This window comes from Lithobates pipiens, unplaced genomic scaffold, assembly GCF_037356315.1.
Source record: "Lithobates pipiens isolate NorthernLeopardFrog02 unplaced genomic scaffold, aLitPip1_a1.2 Scaffold_23, whole genome shotgun sequence".
Classification (NCBI taxonomy): Eukaryota; Metazoa; Chordata; class Amphibia; order Anura; family Ranidae; genus Lithobates; species Lithobates pipiens.
In genome coordinates, this window is record NW_027507785.1 from 331845457 (window position 1) to 331871900 (window position 26444).

General features: G+C 50.9%; 1 protein-coding gene across 3 annotated transcripts in view; it reads right to left on the bottom strand.

The window, feature by feature from the left end:
• Positions 1–26444, bottom strand: part of LOC143926712 (vitamin D3 hydroxylase-associated protein-like) — a 70352-nt gene that overhangs the window by 36308 nt on the left and 7600 nt on the right. For 2 of the 3 annotated variants that reach the window (XM_077450731.1, XM_077450729.1), the window contains exon 2: positions 3734–4029. In XM_077450731.1, the coding sequence (XP_077306857.1) occupies positions 3734–3967 (234 nt within the window). In that variant the 5' untranslated portion in view covers positions 3968–4029. Of the gene's footprint in view, positions 1–3733; positions 4030–7321; positions 7466–26444 lie in introns of those variants that run through there. The other variant, XM_077450730.1, reaches the window with a different exon arrangement.

Consider the following 26444-nt stretch of genomic DNA (forward strand, 5'->3'; position numbering starts at 1 on the left):
ACATGACATGAGCTCCCTAGACATGACATGATCTCCCTAGACATGACATGATCTCCCTAGACATGATATGACCTCCCTAGACATGACGTGATCTCCCTAGACATGACATGATCTCCCTAGACATGACGTGATCTTCCTACACATGATATGATCTCCCTAGACATGATATGATCTCCCTAGACATGACATCACCTCCCTAGACATGACGTGATCTCCCTAGACATGACATGATCTCCCTAGACATGACGTGATCTCCCTACACATGATATGATCTCCCTAGACATGACATGATCTCCCTAGACATGACATGACCTCCCTAGACATATGATCTCCCTAGACATGATATGATCTCCCTAGACATGATATGATCTCCCTACACATGATATGATCTCCCTAGACATGATATGATCCCCAGGTAGTGACACCACATAAACCAATACCCACCAGGGAAGGAAAATGTCCATGGAGATTCCATGCAGAATAATTATAGCCAGGGCCACCGACAGTGGCGCCACTAGAGGGTGGCTTTTGGGGCTATAGCCCTAAATCTGGGGCCCATAGCCCCGAGTCTCTGCAGGGGTCCCCAAGGGGAGGGGAGGCTGTCTGAGGACCCTGATGTAAGTGGGGGGTTTTCTGGGGACCCTGATACAAGGTGGAATCTCTCTGGGGACTCTGATGCAAGGGGGAAGCTCTCTGGGGACCCTGATTTTAATGGGGGGGCTTTCTGGGGACCCTAATGTAAGGGGGAAGCTCTCTGGGGACCCTGATTTTAATGGAGGGGCTTTCTGGGGACCCTAATGTAAGGGGGGCTCTCTGGGGACCTCACTGTAAGGGGGGCTCTCTGGGGACTCTGATGTAAAGAGGAGCCTCTCTGGGGACCCTGATGTAAAGAGGAGGCTCTCTGGGGACCCTGATGTAAAGAGGAGGCTCTCTGGGGACCCTGATGTACAGAGGAGCCTCTCTGGGGACCCTGATGTAAAGAGGAGGCTCTCTGGGGACCCTGATGTAAAGAGGAGGCTCTCTGGGGACCCTGATGTAAGGGGGGGGGGCTCTCTGGGGACTCTGATGCAAGGGGGAGGCTCTCTGGGACTCTGATGTAAAGAGGAGGCTCTCTGGGGACCCTGATGTAAAGAGGAGGCTCTCTGGGGACCCTGATGTAAGGGGGGGCTCTCCGGGGACCCTGATGTAAGGAGGGGCTCTCTGGGGACCCTGATGTAAAGAGGAGGCTCTCTGGGGACCCTGATGTAAGGGGGGGCTCTCTGGGGACCCTGATGTAAGGGGAGGGGGCTCTCTGGGGGTTCTGATATAAGGGGGGGCTCTCTGGGGACCCTGATGTAAAGAGGAGGCTCTCTGGGGACCCTTATGTAAGGGGGGGCTCTCTGGGGACCCTGATGTAAGGGGGGGGCTCTCTGGGAACCCTGATGTAAGGGGGGGGGCTCTCTGGGGACACTGATGTAAGGGGGGGCTCTCTGGGGACACTGATGTAAGGGGGGGCTCTCTGGGGACCCTGATGTAAGGGGGGGCTCTCCGGGGACCCTGATGTAAAGAGGAGGCTCTCTGGGGACCCTGATGTAAAGAGGAGGCTCTCTGGGGACCCTGATGTAAGGGGGGGCTCTCTGGGGACCCTGATGTAAGGGGAGGGGGCTCTCTGGGGGTTCTGATATAAGGGGGGGCTCTCTGGGGACCCTGATGTAAAGAGGAGGCTCTCTGGGGACCCTTATGTAAGGGGGGGCTCTCTGGGGACACTGATGTAAGGGGGGGCTCTCTGGGGACACTGATGTAAGGGGAAGGCTCTCTGGGGACACTGATGTAAGGGGGGCTCTCTGGGGACCCTGATGTAAGGGGGGGCTCTCTGGGGACCCTGATGTAAGGGGGGGCTCTCTGGGGACCCTGATGTAAGTGAAGGGCTCTCTGGGGATGTACACACACACACACATGTATATTACTGTATATACATGTGTATGCCCACCCAAGCGTATGACTTTCTTTACTACGCTGCTATGGGCTCTAGCCCCAGATCTTTTGTAGACCCAGCAACGCCCCTGGCCACCGATAAAGTAGTACAGCCCCCCTCCTGCATTGGCATACCTCCCAACCTTTGGAGATGGGAATGATGGACACCTATCAGCAAAAGTACGCAGAGTATGCAGGCATAGGACACACCCCTGGCCACGCCCCCTTAAAGGAGAATTGTACAAAAAAACAAGATTGGTTAAACCCACAAGTGATTTTTCACCACGTCTATTCCTTTATATTCGCTTTCAGCAATTTAGAAATCAGATGAAAGGTTTACCGCTGGAAAACACTTTTTGATAGATAAAAAGTGCATTTTATATTCAAATTTATATCGTTTAGAGCAACATGAGGAACAAATGAGGAGGAATGAGGGACAGAGGGACATGCTGGGCGCTCGCAGGTCACTCAGCTATGTTAGAATGAATGAATATTCGCTTACCTAACACAAAAGCGTCTCTCCGCCAATCAGGTGCTTGGATCTATTACCTGTCACCTGATTGGCTGAAACGACAGGCACTGTGATATCAGGAGTTCAGTCATAGCAGAGGATGGGAAAAGGCATTGAGGAGCTGTCCTACCGCCACCGAGACAGGGTAATTACAGACAGCGGGCAGGGGGCACACTGGCAGCATTTGATATGGCACAGTGGCTGCGTTTGATGGGTACAATGGGAGCGTTTGATATGGCACAGTGAGGCTGCATTAGATGGGCACAGTGAGGCTGCATTTGATGGGGCACAGCGAGGCTGCATTTGATGGGCATAGTGAGGCTGCATTTGGTGGGGCACAGCGAGGCTGCATTTGATGGGGCACAGCGAGGCTGCATTTGATGGGGCACAGCGAGGCTGCATTTGATGGGGCACAGTGAGGCTGCATTTGATGGGGCACAGCGAGGCTGCATTTGATGGGGCACAGCGAGGCTGCATTTGATGGGGCACAGCGAGGCTGCATTTGATGGGGCACAGCGAGGCTGCATTTGATGGGGCACAGTGAGGCTGCATTTGATGGGGCACAGCGAGGCTGCATTTGATGGGGCACAGCGAGGCTGCATTTGATGGGGCACAGCGAGGCTGCATTTGATGGGGCACAGCGAGGCTGCATTTGATGGGGCACAGCGAGGCTGCATTTGATGGGGCACAGCGAGGCTGCATTTGATGGGGCACAGCGAGGCTGCATTTGATGGGGCACAGCGAGGCTGCATTTGATGGGGCACAGTGAGGCTGCGTTTGATGGCACAGTGAGGCTGCATTTGATGGGGCACAGTGAGGCTGCATTTGATGGGCACAGTGAGGCTGCATTTGATGGGGTTTGTTTGCACCCCCCCAAAAAAAATTTGAGCATCAACTGCCACTGGTTCCTACAAATTAACAGTTTTAGATTCGGCAGGGATTTTGTTCAGTTGTGTTTGTGTCACAAATAACGATTTTAGTGCATCTGTAGCAAAAATATCATTTTGAGATTTTCTGGGGGGGGGGGGGGGGCTGTCAGGTAGACTGTCATGAGTTCTAGCAGCGGCTCTTCATTACAGTTGGAGGTTCTCGGGGTCGTCTGGTACGCACAGCAGGTTCAATATCATTTACTAAAATCAGTTAGCAATGACTGAGCATTAGATGTGCAGCAATGTGGTGGTGATGATAAATCCTCACTTAGTAAATATGATCTGAGTGGAGGCGTCCTCCTTTCTATAGAACAGGAAATAGATATTTAGTGCACAGTACCTGCTGGAGAAATCTGCGCAGAGCCTCCTGCATGAGGAGCACACTGTCCTCCCTCCTCTCCCTCTCCTCCTCCATCCTCCTGAGGATACGGCGTCTCTTCCTCCATCTCAGGCCGTACACCGATGCAGCTAGGAGGCATCCCAGGGTGGCCAAGAGCTTGCACTCTAATGAGCGTTCTGAGAGCACGTGGGCCAGCGTATCCTTCATGGCGGCAATCTGTTGCATAGAAGACATCGGCTCTTCTGTCACCCAGGCCGGTCACACGTGTAATATGTTCCTGGTATTCTATGCTGATCCTGGGAACAAACCACAGAAGACGTTACCCTGTCTTCAAGTATTGTGAGGTGAGATCTCTGCTAGGAGTTAAAATGACCCCTGCACCCTGTACATTATGTTGTATGTTACACACTCCTGACCTCTGCACTGCGCCCATTATGTTGTATGTTACACACTCCTGAACCCTGCACCCTGTACATTTTGTTATATATTACACACTCCTGACCTCTGCGCCCTGTACATTATGTTGTGTATATTACACACTCCTGACCCCTGCACTGTGCCCATTATGTTGTATGTTACACACTCCTGAACCCTACACCCTGTACATTTTGTTGTATGTTACACATTCCTGACTCCTTTACTGTGTACATTATGTTGTATGTGACATACTCTTGACCCCTGCATTGTGTACATTATGCTGCATATTACACACTCCTGACCTCTGCACCCTGTACAGTATGTATGTTATACACTCCTGACCTCTGCATTATGTACATTATGTTGTGTATATTACACACTCCTGACTCCTTTACTGTGTACATTATGTTGTATGTGACACACTCCTGACCCCTGCACTGTGCCCATTATGTTGTATGTTACACATTCCCAAACCCTTACACAATCCTGAGCTCTGCACTGTCACATTATGTTGTGTATATTACACACCCCTGACCCCTAAACTGAGCCCATTATGTTGTATGTTACACATTCCCAAACCCTGCACATTATGTTGTATGTTACACACTCCTGAACCCTGCATCCTGTACAGTATGTATATTACACTCTCCTGACCTCTACATTGTATACATTATGTTGTATGTTACACATTCCCAAACCCTGCACTGTGTACATTATGTTGTATGTTATACATTTCTGACCTCTGCGCCCTGTACATTATGTTGTATGTGACACACTCTTGACCCCTGCACTGTGCACATTATATTGTGTATATTACACACTCCTGACCCCTGCACTGTGCCCATTATGTTGTATGTTACACATTCCCAAACCCTGTACATTTTGTTGTACGTTACACACTCCTGACTCCTTTACTGTGTACATTATATTGTATGTGACACACTCTTGACCCCTGCATTGTGTACATTATGTTGCATATTACACACTCCTGACCTCTGCACCCTGTACAGTATGTATGTTACACACTCCTGACCTCTGCATTATGTACATTATGTTGTGTATATTACACACTCCTGACTCCTTTACTGTGTACATTATGTTGTATGTGACACACTCTTGACCCCTGCATTGTGTACATTATGTTGCATATTACACACCCCTGAACCCTGCACCCTGTACAGTATGTATATTACACACTCCTGACCCCTACATTGTATACATTATGTTGTATGTTACACATTCCCAAACCCTGCACTGTGTACATTATGTTGTATGTTATACATTTCTGACCTCTGCGCCCTGTACAGTATGTTGTATGTTACACACTCCTGAACCCTGCACTGGATACATTATATTGTATGTTACACATTCCCGACTCCTACACCCTGTACATTATGTTGCATGTGTTTGAGGATTTCCTCCATGTTTAGTCGCTTTAGGTACTGGTCCTATAAGTAGTAACTTACTACAGCTGGTCGCAGCCTCCACCGTATGTAACCTGGGGGGGGGACAGGCAGCGGGTACAACTCTCCCTGGGATGAGCAGTCTTTCTGGCACAGATACCAAATCCAGTGAGGCAGAGACAGAGGTAGTGACAAACAGTGCGGTGTTTATTGGTGGTATATACGGGTCTATATACGGGTCTATATACAGGTCTATATACAGGTCTATATACAGGTCTATATACGGGTCTATATACGGGTCAGGTCTATATACGGGTCAGGTCTATATACGGGTCTATATACAGGTCTATATACGGGTCTATATACAGGTCCATATACGGGTCTATATACGGGTCAGGTCTATATACGGGTCTATATACGGGTCTATATACGGGTCTATATACAGGTCCATATACGGGTCTATATACGGGTCTATATACGGGTCTATATACAGGTCTATATACAGGTCAGGTCTATATATGGGTCTATATACAGGTCTACATACGGGTCTATATACAAGTCCATATACGGGTCTATATATAGGTCTATATATGGGTCTATATACAGGTCTATATACGGGTCTATATACAGGTCTATATACGGGTCTATATACGGGTCTATATACAGGTCTATATACAAGTCAGGTCTATATATGGGTCTATATACGGGTCTATATACGGGTCTATATACAGGTCTATATACGGGTTTATATACAGGTCTATATACGGGTCTATATACGGGTCTATATACAGGTCTATATACAGGTCTACATATGGGTCTATATACGGGTCTATATACAAGTCCATATACAGGTCTATATATAGGTCTATATATGGGTCTATATACAGGTCAGGTCTATATACGGGTCTATATACGGGTCCATATACAGGTCTATATACGGGTCTATATACAGGTCTATATATGGGTCTATATACAGGTCCATATACGGGTCTATATACAGGTCTATATACGGGTCTATATACGGGTCTATATACAGGTCTATATACGGGTCTATATACAGGTCTATATATGGGTCTATATACAGGTCTATATACAGGTCTATATACGGGTCTATATACAGGTCTATATACGGGTCTATATACAGGTCTATATACGGGTCTATATACAGGGGCTGTACACAGTTCCAGAAAACAAATAGGAACAAAAATAGCAAAACAAGAAAACCGAGCCGTGTCTCGGCACTACACAATACATACATACACAGGTCCTATAACTACCGGGCTGGGCGAGCCCACAGCTTGTCAGCTCCCACAAACACAGCTTAATGCCCCCTACACACGCTCAGAACTTTACAACGTGTTGTCGGAAAATCCGATCGCGTGTGTGGGCTCCATCGGAACTTTTTCAGTCTGAATTTCCGACACACACAAAGTTTGAGAGCAGGATCTAAAATTTTCAACAAACAACAAAATTTTAATTAAATTCCGATCGTGTGTAGACAGTTACATAGTTAGTCTGGTTGAAAAAAGACACAAGTCCATCTAGTCCATCTAGTTAGTCCATCTAATTCCGACGGACAAAGTGCCGCGCACGCTCAGAATAAATTACGAGACGAAAGCTATTGGCTACTGGCCGGTTTATAGTCCCGTCGTGCGCGTTCTACGTCACCGCGTTCAGAACGATCGGATTTTACCAACAACTTTGTGCTACCGCGTGTATGCAAGACGAGTCTGACCGTGTGTGCCGGGCATAACAGCTTTTTACCAACCTTTTTCTGCTCCGGCAGACCAGTGTTGTGTGTTTCCCAGGCGGAGAGCGATGCCCGTCCGTCCGTCCGTCCGCCCGTCCGTCCCGGGGTCGCCACCTTTTCTTCAAGCCAAACCTGAACACTTTAGCGGCGCACGGCCATTTTTTTTTTTTTGTAGTACAAGTTATAGGATTGTAAGAGACTTCGGACACCTTGGAGTTACCCTTGGAGAGCAGTTAGGAGGCTGACATAGCGCGCTGCAGTGAACAGCGGCCGAATTGTGTTAACGCTCGAAAGGGGGGGGGGAGGGGGGATTTAAAGGGGCATTGTTAAATAATAAAAAATAAAAAAAGCGTGCCCATGAAATATGATTAGATTAATAAAAGAAATGTCAGAGTTAAAACACGAACACTGTCAGTTAGAGCTGCACAATGCTCAAAAACATATTTATATATATACACAGTGCCTTGCTAAAGTATTTGGCCCCCTTGAACTTTTCAACCTTTTGCCATATTTCAGGCTTCAAACATAAAGATATAAAATTTTAATTTTTTGTGAAGAATCACCAACAAGTGGGACACAATTGTGAAGTGGAACGAAATCTATTGGATATTTTAAACTTTTTTTAGCAAATAAAAAACTGAAAAGTGGTGCGTGCAAAATTATTCGGCCCCTTTACTTTCAGTGCAGCAAACTCACTCCAGAAGTTCAGCGAGGATCTCTGAATGATCCAATGTTGTCCTAAATGACTGATGGTGATAAATAGAATCCACCTGTGTGTAATCAAGTCTCTGTATAAATGCACCTGCTCTGTGATAGTCTCAGGGTTCTGTTGAAAGCGCAGAGAGCATCATGAAGACCAAGGAACACACCAGGCAGGTCCGTAATACTGTTGTGGAGAAGTTTAAAGCCGGATTTGGATACAAAAAGATTTCCCAAGCTTTAAACATCCCAAGGAGCACTGTGCAAGCGATCATTTTGAAATGGAAGGAGTATCAGACCACTGCAAATCTACCAAGACCTGGCTGTCCCTCTAAACTTTCAGCTCAGACAAGGAGAAGACTGATCAGAGATGCAGCCAAGAGGCCCATGATCACTCTGGATGAACTGCAGAGAACTACAGCTGAGGTGGGAGAGTCTGTCCATAGGACAACAATCAGTCGTACACTGCACAAATCTGGCCTTTATGGAAGAGTGGCAAGAAGAAAGCCATTTCTCAAAGATATCCATAAAAAGTCTTGTCTAAAGTTTGCCACAAGCCACCTGGGAGACACACCAAACATGTGGAAGAAGGTGCTCTGGTCACATGAAACCAAAATCCAACTTTTTGCCCACAATGCAAAACGATATGTTTGGCGTAAAAGCAACACAGCTCATCACCCTCAACACACCATCCCCACTGTCACACATGGTGGTGGCAGCATCATGGTTTGGGCCTGCTTTTCTTCAGCAGGGACAGGGAAGATGGTTAAAATTGAGGGGAAGATGGATGCAGCCAAATACAGGACCATTCTGGATGAAAACCTGTTGGAGTCTGCAAAAGACCTGAAACTGGGACGGAGATTTATCTTCCAACAAGACAATGATCCCAAACATACAGCAAAATCTACAAAGGAATGGTTCACAAATAAACGTATCCAGGTGTTAGAATGGCCAAGTCAAAGTCCAGACCTGAATCCAATTGAGAATCTGTGGAAAGAGCTGAAAACTGCTGTTCACAAACGCTCTCCATCCAACCTCACTGAGCTCCAGCTGTTTTGCAAGGAAGAATGGGCAAGAATTTCAGTCTCTCGATGTGCAAAACTGATAGAGACACCCCAAGCGACTTGCAGCTGTAATCGCAGCAAAAGGCGGCTCTACAAAGTATTAACGCAAGGGGGCCGAATCATTCTGCACGCCCCACTTTTCATTTTTTTATTAGTTAAAAAAGTTTCAAAAATCCAATAGATTTCGTTCCACTTCACAATTGTGTCCCACTTGTTGGTGATTCTTCACAAAAAATAAAAATTTTATATCTTTATGTTTGAAGCCTGAAATGTGGCAAAAGGTTGAAAAGTTCAAGGGGGCCGAATACTTTCACAAGGCACTGTATATATATATATATATATATATATATATATGTGTAAAACTCTGACATTCACAGACATGACTGGGCATGATGGGAATTGTAGTTCCTGAACAACTGGAGGGCCATAGTTTGAAGACCCTCTGAGTTAAGCAGTCAGTAGAGCAGAGGACGGTGTCAGTAGGGCAGAGGATGGTGTCAGTAGGGCAGAGGACAGTGTCAGTAGAGCAGAGGATGGTGTCAGTAGGGCAGTGGATGGTGTCAGTAGGGCAGAGGGTGGTGTCAGTAGAGCAGTAGACGGTGTCAGTAGGGCAGAGGACGGTGTCAGTAGAGCAGAGGATGGTGTCAGTAGGGCAGAGGACGGTGTCAGTAGGGCAGAGGACGGTGTCAGTAGAGCAGTGGATGGTGTCAGTAGGGCAGAGGACGGTGTCAGTAGAGCAGAGGACAGTGTCAGTAGGGCAGAGGACAGTGTCAGTAGAGCAGAGGACGGTGTCAGTAGGGCAGAGGATGGTGTCAGTAGGGCAGAGGATGGTGTCAGTAGGGCAGAGGATGGTGTTAGTACAGCAGAGGAAGGTGTCAGTAGGGCAGAGGATGGTGTCAGTAGGGCAGAGGATGGTGTCAGTAGGGCAGAGGACGGTGTCAGTAGAGCAGTGGACGGTGTCAGTAGAGCAGAGGATGGTGTCAGTAGGGCAGAGGAGGGTGTCAGTAGTAGGGCAGAGGATGGTGTCAGTAGTAGGGCAGAGGACGGTGTCAGTAGGGCAGTGGACAGTGTCAGTAGGGCAGTGGACAGTGTCAGTAGAGCAGTGGACGGTGTCAGTAGAGCAGTGGACGGTGTCAGTAGGGCAGAGGACGGTGTCAGTAGAGCAGTGGACAGTGACAGTAGTAGGGCAGTGGACGGTGTCAGTAGAGCAGAGGACGGTGTCAGTAGGGCAGTGGACGGTGTCAGTAGGGCAGTGGACAGTGTCAGTAGGGCAGAGGACAGTGTCAGTAGGGCAGTGGACGGTGTCAGTAGAGCAGTGGACGGTGTCAGTAGGGCAGAGGACGGTGTCAGTAGAGCAGAGGACGGTGTCAGTAGGGCAGAGGATGGTGTCAGTAGGGCAGAGGATGGTGTCAGTAGTAGGGCAGTGAACGGTGTCAGTAGAGCAGAGGACGGTGTCAGTAGAGCAGAGGACGGTGTCAGTAGGGCAGAGAATGGTGTCAGTAGGGCAGAGGATGGTGTCAGTAGGGCAGAGGATGGTGTCAATAGTAGGGCAGTGGACGGTGTCAGTAGAGCAGTGGACGGTGTCAGTAGGGCAGAGAACGGTGTCAGTAGAGCAGTGGATGGTGTCAGAGCAGTGGATGGTGTCAGAGCAGTGGATGGTGTCAGTAGGGCAGAGGATGGTGTCAGTAGGGCAGAGGACGGTGTCAGTAGAGCAGAGGACGGTGTCAGTAGAGCAGAGGACGGTGTCAGTAGAGCAGAGGATGGTGTCAGTAGAGCAGAGGACGGTGTCAGTAGGGCAGAGGACGGTGTCAGTAGGGCAGTGGACGGTGTCAGTAGAGCAGTGGATGGTGTCAGTAGAGCAGAGGACGGTGTCAGTAGAGCAGAGGACGGTGTCAGTAGGGCAGAGGACGGTGTCAGTAGGGCAGTGGACGGTGTCAGTAGAGCAGTGGATGGTGTCAGTAGAGCAGTGGATGGTGTCAGTAGAGCAGAGGACGGTGTCAGTAGAGCAGAGGACGGTGTCAGTAGAGCAGAGGACGGTGTCAGTAGGGCAGAGGACGGTGTCAGTAGAGCAGAGGACGGTGTCAGTAGAGCAGAGGACGGTGTCAGTAGAGCAGAGGACGGTGTCAGTAGGGCAGAGGACGGTGTCAGTAGGGCAGTGGACGGTGTCAGTAGAGCAGTGGATGGTGTCAGTAGAGCAGTGGATGGTGTCAGTAGGGCAGAGGACGGTGTCAGTAGGGCAGAGGACGGTGTCAGTAGGGCAGAGGACGGTGTCAGTAGAGCAGAGGACGGTGTCAGTAGGGCAGAGGACGGTGTCAGTAGGGCAGAGGATGGTGTCAGTACAGCAGAGGAAGGTGTCAGTAGGGCAGAGGAAGGTGTCAGTAGGGCAGAGGACGGTGTCAGTAGGGCAGAGGACGGTGTCAGTAGAGCAGTGGACGGTGTCAGTAGAGCAGTGGACGGTGTCAGTAGAGCAGAGGATGGTGTCAGTAGGGCAGAGGAGGGTGTCAGTACAGCAGAGGAAGGTGTCAGTAGGGCAGAGGAAGGTGTCAGTAGGGCAGAGGACGGTGTCAGTAGGGCAGAGGACGGTGTCAGTAGAGCAGTGGACGGTGTCAGTAGAGCAGTGGACGGTGTCAGTAGAGCAGTGGACGGTGTCAGTAGAGCAGAGGATGGTGTCAGTAGGGCAGAGGAGGGTGTCAGTAGTAGGGCAGAGGATGGTGTCAGTAGTAGGGCAGAGGACGGTGTCAGTAGGGCAGTGGACAGTGTCAGTAGGGCAGAGGATGGTGTCAGTAGGGCAGAGGATGGTGTCAATAGTAGGGCAGTGGACGGTGTCAGTAGAGCAGAGAACGGTGTCAGTAGAGCAGTGGATGGTGTCAGTAGGGCAGAGGACGGTGTCAGTAGGGCAGAGGACGGTGTCAGTAGAGCAGTAGACGGTGTCAGTAGGGCAGAGGACGGTGTCAGTAGGGCAGAGGACGGTGTCAGTAGGGCAGAGGACGGTGTCAGTAGAGCAGTAGACGGTGTCAGTAGGGCAGAGGACGGTGTCAGTAGAGCAGAGGATGGTGTCAGTAGGGCAGAGGAGGGTGTCAGTAGTAGGGCAGAGGATGGTGTCAGTAGTAGGGCAGAGGACGGTGTCAGTAGGGCAGTGGACAGTGTCAGTAGGGCAGAGGACAGTGTCAGTAGGGCAGAGGACGGTGTCAGTAGAGCAGTGGACGGTGTCAGTAGGGCAGAGGACGGTGTCAGTAGAGCAGTGGACGGTGTCAGTAGTAGGGCAGTGGACGGTGTCAGTAGAGCAGAGGACGGTGTCAGTAGGGCAGAGGACGGTGTCAGTAGGGCAGAGGATGGTGTCAGTAGGGCAGTGGACAGTGTCAGTAGGGCAGAGGACGGTGTCAGTAGGGCAGAGGACGGTGTCAGTAGGGCAGAGGACGGTGTCAGTAGGGCAGAGGATGGTGTCAGTAGGGCAGAGGATGGTGTCAGTAGTAGGGCAGTGAACGGTGTCAGTAGAGCAGAGGACGGTGTCAGTAGGGCAGAGAACGGTGTCAGTAGGGCAGAGGATGGTGTCAGTAGGGCAGAGGATGGTGTCAATAGTAGGGCAGTGGACGGTGTCAGTAGAGCAGTGGACGGTGTCAGTAGGGCAGAGGAGAGTGTCAGTAGGGCAGAGGACGGTGTCAGTAGAGCAGTGGACGGTGTGAGTAGGGCAGAGGATGGTGTTAGTAGGGCAGTGGACGTTGTCAGTAGGGCAGAGGATGGTGTCAGTAAAGCGGAGAATGGTGTCAGTAGAGCAGTGGACAGCAGGGCCGGGACAAGGGGTGGGCAGGAGGGACGGCTGCCCTGGGCACTGCTGTGGTATAGGGGGGCACCACAAGGAGGCTGGGGGAGGGGGATCTGTGTTACGAAGGGGAGTCGGGGGGGCGTCAGGGGGTAAGAATTGTTCTAGGAGAGCAAATTTGGGAGCTGTGCTAGGAGTGGTGATTTGGGGGGATTTGTGTTGGGAAGAAGAGGGATGTGAGAAGAGGATTTGTGCTAGAAGGGGGATTTTGGGGGTTTGTGCTATAAAAGTAATATCGTAGAGTGGCAAAAAAAATTTTTTGTGGGGGGAGGGGTGGGGGGGCACAATTTGGCAGTTTTGCCCTGGGCTTTCGATGGCCTTGTCCCACCACTGGTGGATGGTGTCAGTAGGGCAATGGATGGTGTCAGTAGGGCAGAGCACGGTGTCAGTAGGGCAGTGGACGGTGTCAGTAGGGCAGTGGACAGTATCAGTAAAGCGTAGAATGGTGTCAGTAGAGCAGTGGAAGGTGTCAGTAGGGCAATGGATGGTGTCAGTAGGGCAATGGATGTGTCAGTAGAGCAGTGGACGGTGTCAGTAGGGCAATGGATGTGTCAGTAGGGCAGTGGATGGTGTCAGTAGGGCAGTGGATGGTGTCAGTAGGGCAGTGGATGGTGTCAGTAGGGCAGTGGATGGTGTCAGTAGGGCAGTGGACGGTGTCAGTAGGGCAGTGGACGGTGTCAGTAGGGCAATGGATGGTGTCAGTAGGGCAGTGGACGGTGTCAGTAGGGCAGTGGACAGTACCAGTAGGGCAGTGGATGGTGTCAGTAAAGCGGAGAATGGTATCAGTAGAGCAGAGGACGGTGTCAGTAGGGCAGTGGATGGTGTCAGTTGAGCAGAGGACAGTGTCAGTAGAGCAGTGGTTGGTGTCAGTAGAGCAGTGGATGGTGTCAGTAGGGCAGTGGACGGTGTCAGTAGGGCAGTGGACGGTGTCAGTAGGGCAGTGGACGGTGTCAGTAGGGCAGTGGACAGTACCAGTAGGGCAGTGGACGGTGTCAGTAAAGCGGAGAATGGTGTCAGTAGAGCAGTGGAAGGTGTCAGTAGGGCAGAGGATGGTGTCAGTAGGGCAGAGGATGGTGTCAGTAGGGCAGAGGATGGTGCACTGTGTACATTATGTTGTATGTTACACACTCCTGACCCCTGCACTCGGTGTGTCTGTGAGAATCTCCTGTACATTATGACACGTGTGTGCAGTGCTACACCCAGGTTCTGCCCCTTTTAAGCCACACCCACTATGGCACACAGCCGTTGCAACCCAAACATACAAGTGAACCCCTCTGAGGTCTATTGGTGGGTTGGGGGGATCTTGCAGTTAAATTCTGCCTATTTTAGGGTTAATGGGGATACTGCTATCAGAAAAGACATCGGAAGCCTGGGGCTGCCATGGGGGAGGGGGGGGGCGGGACGCTGCCATGGGGGGCTAACACAAACAGTGTGGGGGAGGGGCCTTTTTTGGGGGCTTCCCGGGCTCTTCTGTCCCACCTACGGCGGGCGTCTCTGGGTGGAGGGGAGGGAGAGCAGTGAACATCCATTCGCTGATCTCTCCTAGCTGCTAAGTGACATGCAGAGTATATTGTCACTTCAGACAAAAAATAATGTTACACCCGAGCACTCATCAATCCCCCCCCCCCCCCAAAAAAAAAAATTAGAGTCCACCCCACCCCCCCATGTACATGTGAATGTAGACACACCCGCATGAAAACAACGATTGCTGCACACATGGAACACATATCCCCTCACACACCGGAGGCAAAGCAAAAATCCCCGACCCGTTATTACTCACTCTAAACTGAGGACCTGGGGGAGGGGCGCCACCTATAGTAAATATAGGGGACTGAAGTCTGTCATCATTTTGTGGGCGTGTAAAATTTTCCTGTGTGACATGTTTGGTATCTATTTACTCGCCACAACTTCATCTTTTTTTATATTTTACAAAAACATTGGATGTTATATTAATCTTTGTGCGCTAAAATTAACGTTTGTGTAATTTTTACTGAAATGTTGTGCCTGATAAACCATCTTGTGACATCAATAAATGAGAACCACCACCATTTTATTCTCCAGGGTTCAGAAAATACATAACATTTGGGGGTTTGGGGCCTAAAATTATTTTTCAAACGTGTGCAACAAAAAAAAAAAAAAAAAAAAAAAAAACACAAAAAAGGGTTAAAGGAGTTTACAATGGCGGTCACAGCAGCTAAAAGTGACCCTGACCCGACAATCAACCAAAAACAAACATGAAAGATGATGAAATCCACCAAAAATACGACCAGAAAAAAGCAGCAAATAGCTAAACAATCAGAATAAAAGTACAATTTCCCGGCAGACTCTGATCTGTCCCTCCAGGAGACTCCAATCCGTGGTCACTATGGGAGCTGTGAGCCCCCCTAATATTTTAAGGGGTCCGCCTTATCCACATTCCACCGTCATTGGACCTTCCAAGTCTGCCGTCCACAAATCAGAGCTCATGATGTAGATGACTAATGCCGCGTACACACGAGCGGACTTTTTGACAGCAAAGGTCTGACGGAACGAGTCCGTCGGACAATTCGATCATGTGTGGGACTCCATCGGACCTTTGCTTGCCAAAAATCAGGCAGACTTTAGAAATAGAACATGTTTTAAATTTTCCCACCGGAACTCCGCCGGACCGAGAAATCCGTTCATGTGTGTGCTAGTCCGACGGACAAAAATCGACGCTAGGGCAGCTATTGGCTACTGGCTATGAACTTCCTTATTCTAGTCCGGTCGTACGTCATCACGTTCCAATCCGTCGGACTTTGGTGTGATTGTGTGTGACCAAGTCTGTTCATTCGGGAAGTCCGTCGGAACTCTGACGAAAGTCGGTCGGAAAGACGATCGGACCTAGTCCCTCAAAGTCCAGTCGTGTGTACACGGCATAATTAAAGAAAGTCACCAACCTGCAGGATTCGCCTCATCCCTACCATGGAAGGATAACTGCATACGGGGAGTTCCGAGACTTCAGGCACTCGAGAAACCTTCTTTCAAGTATGATTGGAGCTGAATGACTTATTTTATAGATAATCTAACCCTACATCACACTCACCAAGGAACCCAACCCTACACCGCACTCACCGAGGAACCCAACCCTACACCGCACTCACCGAGGAACCCAACCCTACACCATACTGACCGAGGAACCCAACCCTACACCATACTGACTGAGGAACCCAACCCTACACCGCACTCACCGAGGAACCCAACCCTACACCACACTCACCGAGGAACCCAACCCTACACCGCACTCACCGAGGAACCCAACCCTACACCGCACTCACCGAGGAACCCAATCCTACACCATACTGACCGAGGAACCCAACCCTACACCATACTGACTGAGGAACCCAACCCTACACCGCACTCACCGAGGAACCCAACCCTACACCACACTCACCGAGGAACCCAACCCTACACCACACTCACCGAGGAACCCAACCCTACACCACACTCACCGAGGAACCCAACCCTACACCACACTCACCGAGGAACCCAACCCTACACCGCACTCACCGAGGAACCCAATCCTACACCACACTCACCGAGGAACCCAACCCTACACCACACTCACCGAGGAACCCAACCCTACACCGCACTCACCGAGGAACCCAACCCTACACCATACTGACCGAGGAACCCAACCCTACACCATACTGACTGAGGAACCCAACCCTACACCGCACTCACCGAGGAACCCAACCCTACACCACACTCACCGAGGAACCCAACCCTACACCGCACTCACCGAGGAACCCAACCCTACACCGCACTCACCGAGGAACCCAACCCTACACCATACTGACCGAGGAACCCAACCCTACACCATACTGACTGAGGAACCCAACCCTACACCGCACTCACCGAGGAACCCAACCCTACACCACACTCACCGAGGAACCCAACCCTACACCACACTCACCGAGGAACCCAACCCTACACCACACTCACCGAGGAACCCAACCCTACACCACACTCACCGAGGAACCCAACCCTACACCGCACTCACCGAGGAACCCAATCCTACACCACACTCACTGAGGAACCCAACCCTACACCACACTCACCGAGGAACCCAACCCTACACCGCACTCACCGAGGAACCCAACCCTACACCGCACTCACCGAGGAACCCAATCCTACACCACACTCACCGAGGAACCCAACCCTACACCGCACTCACCGAGGAACCCAACCCTACACCGCACTCACCGAGGAACCCAACCCTACACCATACTGACCGAGGAACCCAACCCTACACCATACTGACTGAGGAAACCAACCCTACACCGCACTCACCGAGGAACCCAACCCTACACCACACTCACCGAGGAACCCAACCCTACACCACACTCACCGAGGAACCCAACCCTACACCACACTCACCGAGGAACCCAACCCTACACCGCACTCACCGAGGAACCCAATCCTACACCACACTCACCGAGGAACTCAACCCTACACCACACTCACCGAGGAACTCAACCCTACACCACACTCACCGAGGAACCCAACCCTACACCGCACTCACCAAGGAACCCAATCCTACACCACACTCACCGAGGAACCCAACCCTACACCATACTGACCAAGGAACCCAACCCTACACCGCACTCACCGAGGAACCCAACCCTACACCGCACTCACCGAGGAACCCAACCCTACACCATACTGACTGGGGGAACCCAACCCTACACCGCACTCACCGAGGAACCCAACCCTACACCGCACTCACCGAGGAACCCAACCCTACACCGCACTCACCGAGGAACCCAACCCTACACCATACTGACTGGGGGAACCCAACCCTACACCGCACTCACCGAGCAACCCAACCCTACACCGCACTCACCGAGGAACCCAACCCTACACCGCACTCACCGAGCAACCCAACCCTACACCGCACTCACCGAGGAACCCAACCCTACACCGCACTCACCGAGGAACCCAACCCTACACCGCACTCACCGAGGAACCCAACCCTATACCGCACTCACTGAGGAACCCAACCCTACACCGCACTCACTGAGCAACCCAACCCTACACCGCACTCACTGAGGAACCCAAACCTACACCGCACTCACCGAGCAACCCAACCCTACACTACACTCACCGAGGAACCCAACCCTACACCACACTCACCGAGGAACCCAATCCTACACCACACTCACCGAGGAACCCAACCCTACACCATACTGACCGAGGAACCAAACCCTACACCGCACTCACCGAGGAACCCAACCCTACACCATACTGACCGAGGAACCCAACCCTACACCACACTCACCGAGGAACCCAACCCTACACCGCACTCAAAGAGAAACCCAACCCTACACTGCACTTACCGAGGAACCCAAACCTACACCGCACTCACCGAGGAACCCAACCCTACACCACACTCACAGAGAAACCAAACCCTACACCACACTCACAGAGAAACCCAACCCTACACCACACTCACAGAGAAACCCAACCCTACACCGCACTCACCGAGGAACCCAACCCTACACTGCACTCACCGAGCAACCCAACCCTACACTGCACTCGCAGGGGAACCCAACCCTAAACCGCACTCACTGAGCAACCCAACCCTACACCACACTCACCGAGGAACCCAACCCTACACCATACTGACCGAGGAACCCAACCCTACACCGCATTCGCCGAGGAACCCAACCCTACATCATACTGACCGAGGAACCCAACCCTACACCGCACTCGCCGAGGAACCCAACCCTACACCATACTGACCGAGGAACCCAACCCTACACCACACTCACTGAGGAACCCAACGCTACACCGCACTCAAAGAGGAACCCAACCCTACACCACACTCACCGAGGAGCCCAACCCTACACCGCACTCACCGAGGAACCCAAACCTACACCACACTCAAAGAGAAACCCAACCCTACACCGCACTCACCGAGGAACCTAACCCTACACCACACTCACTGAGGAAACCAACCCTAAACTGCACTTATCGAGGAACCCAACCCTACACTATACTCACCGAGGAACCCAACCCTAAACTGCACTCACCGAAGAACCCAATCCTACACCACACTCACCGAGGAACCCAACCCTACACCCAACCCTTGGAACCTAATCCAACATTGCACTCACCTGGGAACCCAACCTTACACTACACTCACCAAGGAACCCAAACCTACACCGCACTGAAAGAGGAACCCAACCCTACACCGCACTCACTGAGGAACCCAACCCTACACCGCACTCACTGAGGAACCCAACCCTACACTGCACTTATCGAGGAACCCAAACCTACACCGCACTCAAAAAACCCAACCCTACACTATACTCACCGAGGAACCCAACCCTAAACTGCACTCACCGAAGAACCCAATCCTACACCACACTCACCGAGGAACCCAACCCTACACCACACTCACGAGGAATCCAACCCTAAACTGCACTCACCGAAGAACCCAACCCTACATCGCACCCACCAAGGAACTCAAACCTACACCGCACCCACCGAGGAACCCAACCCTACACTGCACTCACCGAGGAACTCAAACCTACACCACACTCACTGAGGAACCCAACCCTACACTGCACTAACCGAGGAACCCAACCCTACACCGCACTCACCAAGGAACCCAACCCTACACCTCACTCACCGAGGAACCCAACCCTACACCGCACTGAAAGAGGAACCCAACCCTACACCTCACTCACCGAGGAACCCAAACCTACACTGCACACACCAGCGATGACACTACACAGAGGAACCTAACCCTTCATTGCACCCACCTAGGTTACACCAAGGAACCTAATCCTACACTGCACTCACCTTGTATACCCCGAGGAACCCAACACTACACTGCACTCACCTGGGACGACACAGAGGAACCCTTTATTGCACTCACCTAGGATACACAAAGGAACCCAATCCTACACTGCACTCTCTTGGAATACCCCAAGGAACCCAAACTGCACACTGCACTCACCTGGGACGACACGACACAGAGGAAGAGAGAGAGAGAAACCAATTCCTCAATGTGCTTCCACAAGGAAGTATCTTCCCAGTGGGTATACACGGTATCCACAATACTTCAGCTAACCAGACCCACTCCTTCAGGCTTCACATTGACATAGATTTCTCTGGTATTTCAATGAGCTTATCCATTTGCATAGATTTCATAAAAGATAGGAAACCAATCATTGCGTGATCTTTATATATACTTAAAAAATCACGAGCAGATATGATCGCACAACGCCCAGCGCTTTAGAACAATCAACCGCTCCTTTCTACACTATTATTATCACACCAGCGCTTGGGTACACACCTTCTTATTATGACACAGAGAAACCCTTAATTGCACTTACATAGGATACACCAAGGAACCTAATCCAACATTGCACTCACCTGGGAACCCAACCTTACACTACACTCACCAAGGAACCCAAACCTACACTGCACTCATGGAGGAACCCAGCCCTACACTACGCTCACAGAGGAACCCAAACCTACACTGCACTCACCGAGGAACCCAAACCTACACCGCACTCACCGAGGAACCCAACCTTACACTACACTCACCGTGGAACCCAACCTTACACTACACTCACCGAGGAACCCAAATCTACACCGCACTCACAGAGGAACCCAAACCTACACCGCACTCACAGAGGAACCCAAACCTACACTACACTCACCGAGGAACCCAACCTTACACTACACTCACCGAGGAACCCAAACCTACACTGCACTCACCGAGGAATCCAACCCTACACTACACTCACCGAGGAACCCAACCCTACACCGCACTCACAGAGGAATCCAACCCTACACTACACTCACCGAGGAACCCAAACCTACACTGCACTCACCGAGGAACCCAGCCCTACACTACACTCACCGAGGAACCCAACCCTACATCATACTCACCGAGGAACCCAACCCTACACTACACTCACAGAGGAACCCAAACCTACACCGCACTCACTGAGGAACCCAGCCCTACACTACACTCACAGAGGAACCCAGCCCTACACTACACTCACAGAGGAACCCAGCCCTACACTACACTCACAGAGGAACCCAGCCCTACACTACACTCACAGAGGAACCCAGCCCTACACTACACTCACAGAGGAACACAAACCTACACTGCACTCACCGAGGAACCCAAACCTAAACTACACTCACCGAGGAACCCAAACCTACACTGCACTCACAGAGGAACCCAGCCCTACACTACACTCACCGAGGAACCCAGCCCTACACTACACTCACCGAGGAACCCAGCCCTACACTACACTCACCGAGGAACCCAGCCCTACACTACACTCACCGAGGAACCCAGCCCTACACTACACTCACCGAGGAACCCAACCCTATACTGCACTCACCGAGGAACCCAAACCTACACCGCACTCACCGAGGAACCCAAACCTACACTACACTCACCGAGGAACCCAACCTTACACTACACTCACCGAGGAACCCAAACCTACACTGCACTCACCGAGGAACCCAAACCTACACCGCACTCACCGAGGAATCCAAACCTACACCGCACTCACCGAGGAACCCAAACCTACACTACACTCACCGAGGAACCCAACCTTACACTACACTCACCGAGGAACCCAAACCTACACTGCACTCACCGAGGAATCCAACCCTACACTACACTCACCGAGGAACCCAACCCTACACCGCACTCACAGAGGAATCCAACCCTACACTACACTCACCGAGGAACCCAAACCTACACTGCACTCACCGAGGAACCCAGCCCTACACTACACTCACCGAGGAACCCAACCCTACATCATACTCACCGAGGAACCCAACCCTACACTACACTCACAGAGGAACCCAAACCTACACCGCACTCACTGAGGAACCCAGCCCTACACTACACTCACAGAGGAACCCAGCCCTACACTACACTCACAGAGGAACCCAGCCCTACACTACACTCACAGAGGAACCCAGCCCTACACTACACTCACAGAGGAACCCAGCCCTACACTACACTCACAGAGGAACACAAACCTACACTGCACTCACCGAGGAACCCAAACCTACACTGCACACACCGAGAAACCCAACCCTACACTACACTCACAGAGGAACCCAGCCCTACACTACACTCACCGAGGAACCCAGCCCTACACTACACTCACCGAGGAACCCAAACCTACACTGCACTCACGAGGAACCCAACCCTACACTGCACTCACCGAGGAACCCAGCCCTACACTACACTCACCGAGGAACCCAAACCTACACTACACTCACCGAGAAACCCAACCCTACACTACACTCACCGAGGAACCCAAACCTACACTACACTCACCGAGAAACCCAACCCTACACTACACTCACCGAGGAACCCAGCCCTACACTACACTCAGCGAGGAACCCAAACCTACACTACACTCACCGAGAAACCCAACCCTACACTACACTCACCGAGGAACCCAGCCCTACACTACACTCACAGAGGAACCCAACCCTACACTACACTCACAGAGGAACCCAGCCCTACACTACACTCACAGAGGAACCCAAACCTACACTACACTCACCGAGGAACCCAGCCCTACACTACACTCACCGAGGAACCCAGCCCTACACTACATTCACCGAGGATCCCAAACCTACACTACACTCACAGAGGAACCCAAACCTACACTACACTCACTCAGGAACCCAACCCTACACTGCACTAACAGAGGAATCCAAACCTACACTGCACTCACCGAGGAATCCAACCCTACACTGCACTCACCGAGGAACCCAAACCTACACTAACCGAGGAACCCAACCCTACACTGCACTCACTGAGGAATCCAACCCCACACTACACATTTACCGAGGAACCCAACCCCACACTACACTCACCGAGGAACTTAACCCTACACTGCACTTGCCTGGGATACACAAAGGAACCTAACCAGTGGCAGCCGCTCCATTAGGGGCGGAGGCACGCCGCCCGCCTAATCCATGTTCCGGCACCTAATCTACATGCAGGGTGTCGGACGCATGGATTTCAATGGGGTTTTTTTTTTAAGAAGAACACGATTAGAGCCTGAGTCTCTATTTGGCTTCAAAATGGGTGGGCTCAGCATGCAGAGAACTGCGCCATGAGCCCATCCTGTTGTTTGACAATAGAAAATTTATATTTGCTATTGTCTTGTGTTCCTCCTTCTCCTCCTGGCCAATCAGGAGGCGGGTCTTAACAGCGTACTGGCTGGGAGCAGAAGCCGGGGGGAAGCCGCCGAAGAGGAGACACAGTGGGAAGTCGCCAAAGCTACACGTGACCTAGATGGGTTAAGCTTGGGGCTGGTGGGCAGACGGGTGAGCAAAGGGGGAAGAGGGTTGTTCGACAATCGACCAAGCGTCGGGGGGGTGTTGATTGACCGAATGGGGGGGGGCTGACAAACAAAATGGAGCACCAGCCACCACTGGACCTAACCCTAAACTGCACTCACCTGGAATACACAGAGGGACCTTACAATGTACTCACCTGGAATACATAGAGGAGCCTAACCCTACACTGCACTCACCTGGAATACATAGAGGGACCTAAGCCCTACACTGCACTCACCTGGAATATATAGGGGATCCAAACCCTACACTGCACTCACCTGGAATACATAGAGGGACCTAACCCTACACTGCACTCACCTGGAATACATAGGGGATCCAAACCCTACACTGCACTCACCTGGAATACATAGGGGATCCAAACCCTACACTGCACTCACCTGGAATACACAGAGGAACCTTACAATGCACTCACCTGGAATACATAGAGGAGCCAAACCCTACAATGCACTCACCTGGAATACACAGAGGAACCTAACCCTACACTGCACTCACCTGGAATACACAGAGGAACCTTACAATGCACTCACCTGGAATACATAGAGGAGCCAAACCCTACAATGCACTCACCTGGAATACATAGAGGAACCTAACCCTACAATGCACTCACCTGGAATACACAGAGGGGCCTTATAATGCACTCACCTGGCTGGAATACACAGAGGAACCTAACCCTACAATGCACTCACCTGGAATACACAGAGGAACCTAACCCTACAATGCACTCACCTGGAATACATAGAGGGACCTAACCCTACACTGCACTCACCTGGAATATATAGGGGATCCAAACCCTACACTGCACTCACCTGGAATACATAGAGGAACCTAACCCTACACTGCACTCACCTGAAATACATAGAGGGACCTAACCCTACACTGCACTCACCTGGAATACATAGGGGATCCAAACCCTACACTGCACTCACCTGGAATACACAGAGGAACCTTACAATGCACTCACCTGGAATACATAGGGGATCCAAACCCTACACTGCACTCACTTGGAATACATAGGGGATCCAAACCCTACACTGCACTCACCTGGAATACACAGAGGAACCTTACAATGCACTCACCTGGAATACATAGAGGAGCCAAACCCTACAATGCACTCACCTGGAATACATAGAGGAACCTAACCCTACACTGCACTCACCTGGAATACATAGAGGAACCTAACCCTACAATGCACTCACCTGGAATACATAGAGGAACCTAACCCTACACTGCACTCACCTGGAATACACAGAGGGGCTTTATAATGCACTCACCTGGCTGGAATACACAGAGGAACCTAACCCTACAATGCACTCACCTGGAATACAAAGAGGAACCTAACCCTACAATGCACTCACCTGGAATACACAGAGGGGCCTTATAATGCACTCACCTGGCTGGAATACACAGAGGAACCTAACCCTACAATGCACTCACCTGGAATACAAAGAGGAACCTAACCCTACAATGCACTCACCTGGAATACACAGAGGGGCCTTATAATGCACTCACCTGGCTGGAATACACAGAGGAACCTAACCCTACAATGCACTCACCTGGAATATATAGGGGACCCAAACCCTACACTGCACTCACCTGGAATACATAGAGGAACCTAACCCTACACTGCACTCACCTGGAATACATAGAGGGACCTAACCCTACACTGCACTCACCTGGAATACATAGGGGATCCAAACCCTACACTGCACTCACCTGGAATACATAGGGGATCCAAACCCTACACTGCACTCACCTGGAATACACAGAGGAACCTTAAAATGCACTCACCTGGAATACATAGAGGAGCCAAACCCTACAATGCACTCACCTGGAATACATAGAGGAACCTAACCCTACAATGCACTCACCTGGAATACACAGAGGAAGCTAACCCTACAATGCACTCACCTGGAATACATAGAGGAACCTAACCCTACAATGCACTGACCTGGAATACACAGAGGAACCTAACCCTACAATGCACTCACCTGGAATACACAGAGGGGCCTTACAATGCACTCACCTGGAATACATAGAGGAGCCAAACCCTACAATGCACTCACCTGGAATACATAGAGGAACCTAACCCTACACTGCACTCACCTGGAATACACAGAGGGGCCTTACAATGCACTCACCTGGAATACACAGAGGGACCTAACCCTACACTGCACTCACCTGGAATACACAGAGGAACCTTACAATGCACTCACCTGGTACAACATGACACAGAGGATCAATACATTGCACTCACCTTGGATGACACAGGTGACTAAAAACAGTAGAGAGAGAGAGAATGTTTGCCGCTGAGAGATTAGCTGCTCAGTGATATTTATCTTCGTGGCGTTGGTTTAATATGAGAGTGCTGGCAATAAAATAAACGTTATCAAGTGGCTAAATCTCTCCTCACTAATTAGAGCCAATCCCAATGTCTCCTCAGGGGTACTACCTGTCAGAACTCACCTGGGTGGAGCTGGGCTGAGTTTCTCCATTCTAGAGCTGGAGGCAGGTCGCTCAGCATTGGGGGGGGGGGGGGGGTGATAATGTGAGAAGAACTTATTACAGTGTCTGTATGACCCCCATGGGGCCACATACCATATAGGGCCACCTATCACCTTCACCTGTCCCAGGTATGGCCCACCTTTCTGTGCCTTGCCATGCAATTATTAATATCACAGCAGATTTCTCACAACACCATAAATCCGACTTCCTGAACATTTCAGGTTCATATGATAATTTCTGCAGCCTGGAAAGAACAGAATCCGTGGCAGAACCATGACTTTGGTGCAGAGAATAGAAGGATTACTGAGAGACGTTATTATTGATATTCTGGTCCATATTTCCTATCTATTCTACTTACAATTCTCCTTACTTTGCTCATGGGATTGCCGTATTTGAGGAGCCAATATAATTAACCATTTGTCATTCCATTCTCTTCAACTAACATTGGAAATTCCATTATAGCAGTGCAGGCGCTATGGGGCCCTGGAGAGAGGGGGGCCCGGCCAGGAACAGGTCACCACCGGGCTGGAGGAAACGCATATTCATCTGTTCAAGGAGCCTCCAGCTTTTCTTCCTGTATGATCCTTAAACTTATGCAGAGCATGGCTCCCTCGGGGGCGGAGCCCAGAGGAGGAAGAACACTCTGGAGGTCACACCCTTAAAGCAACTCCTC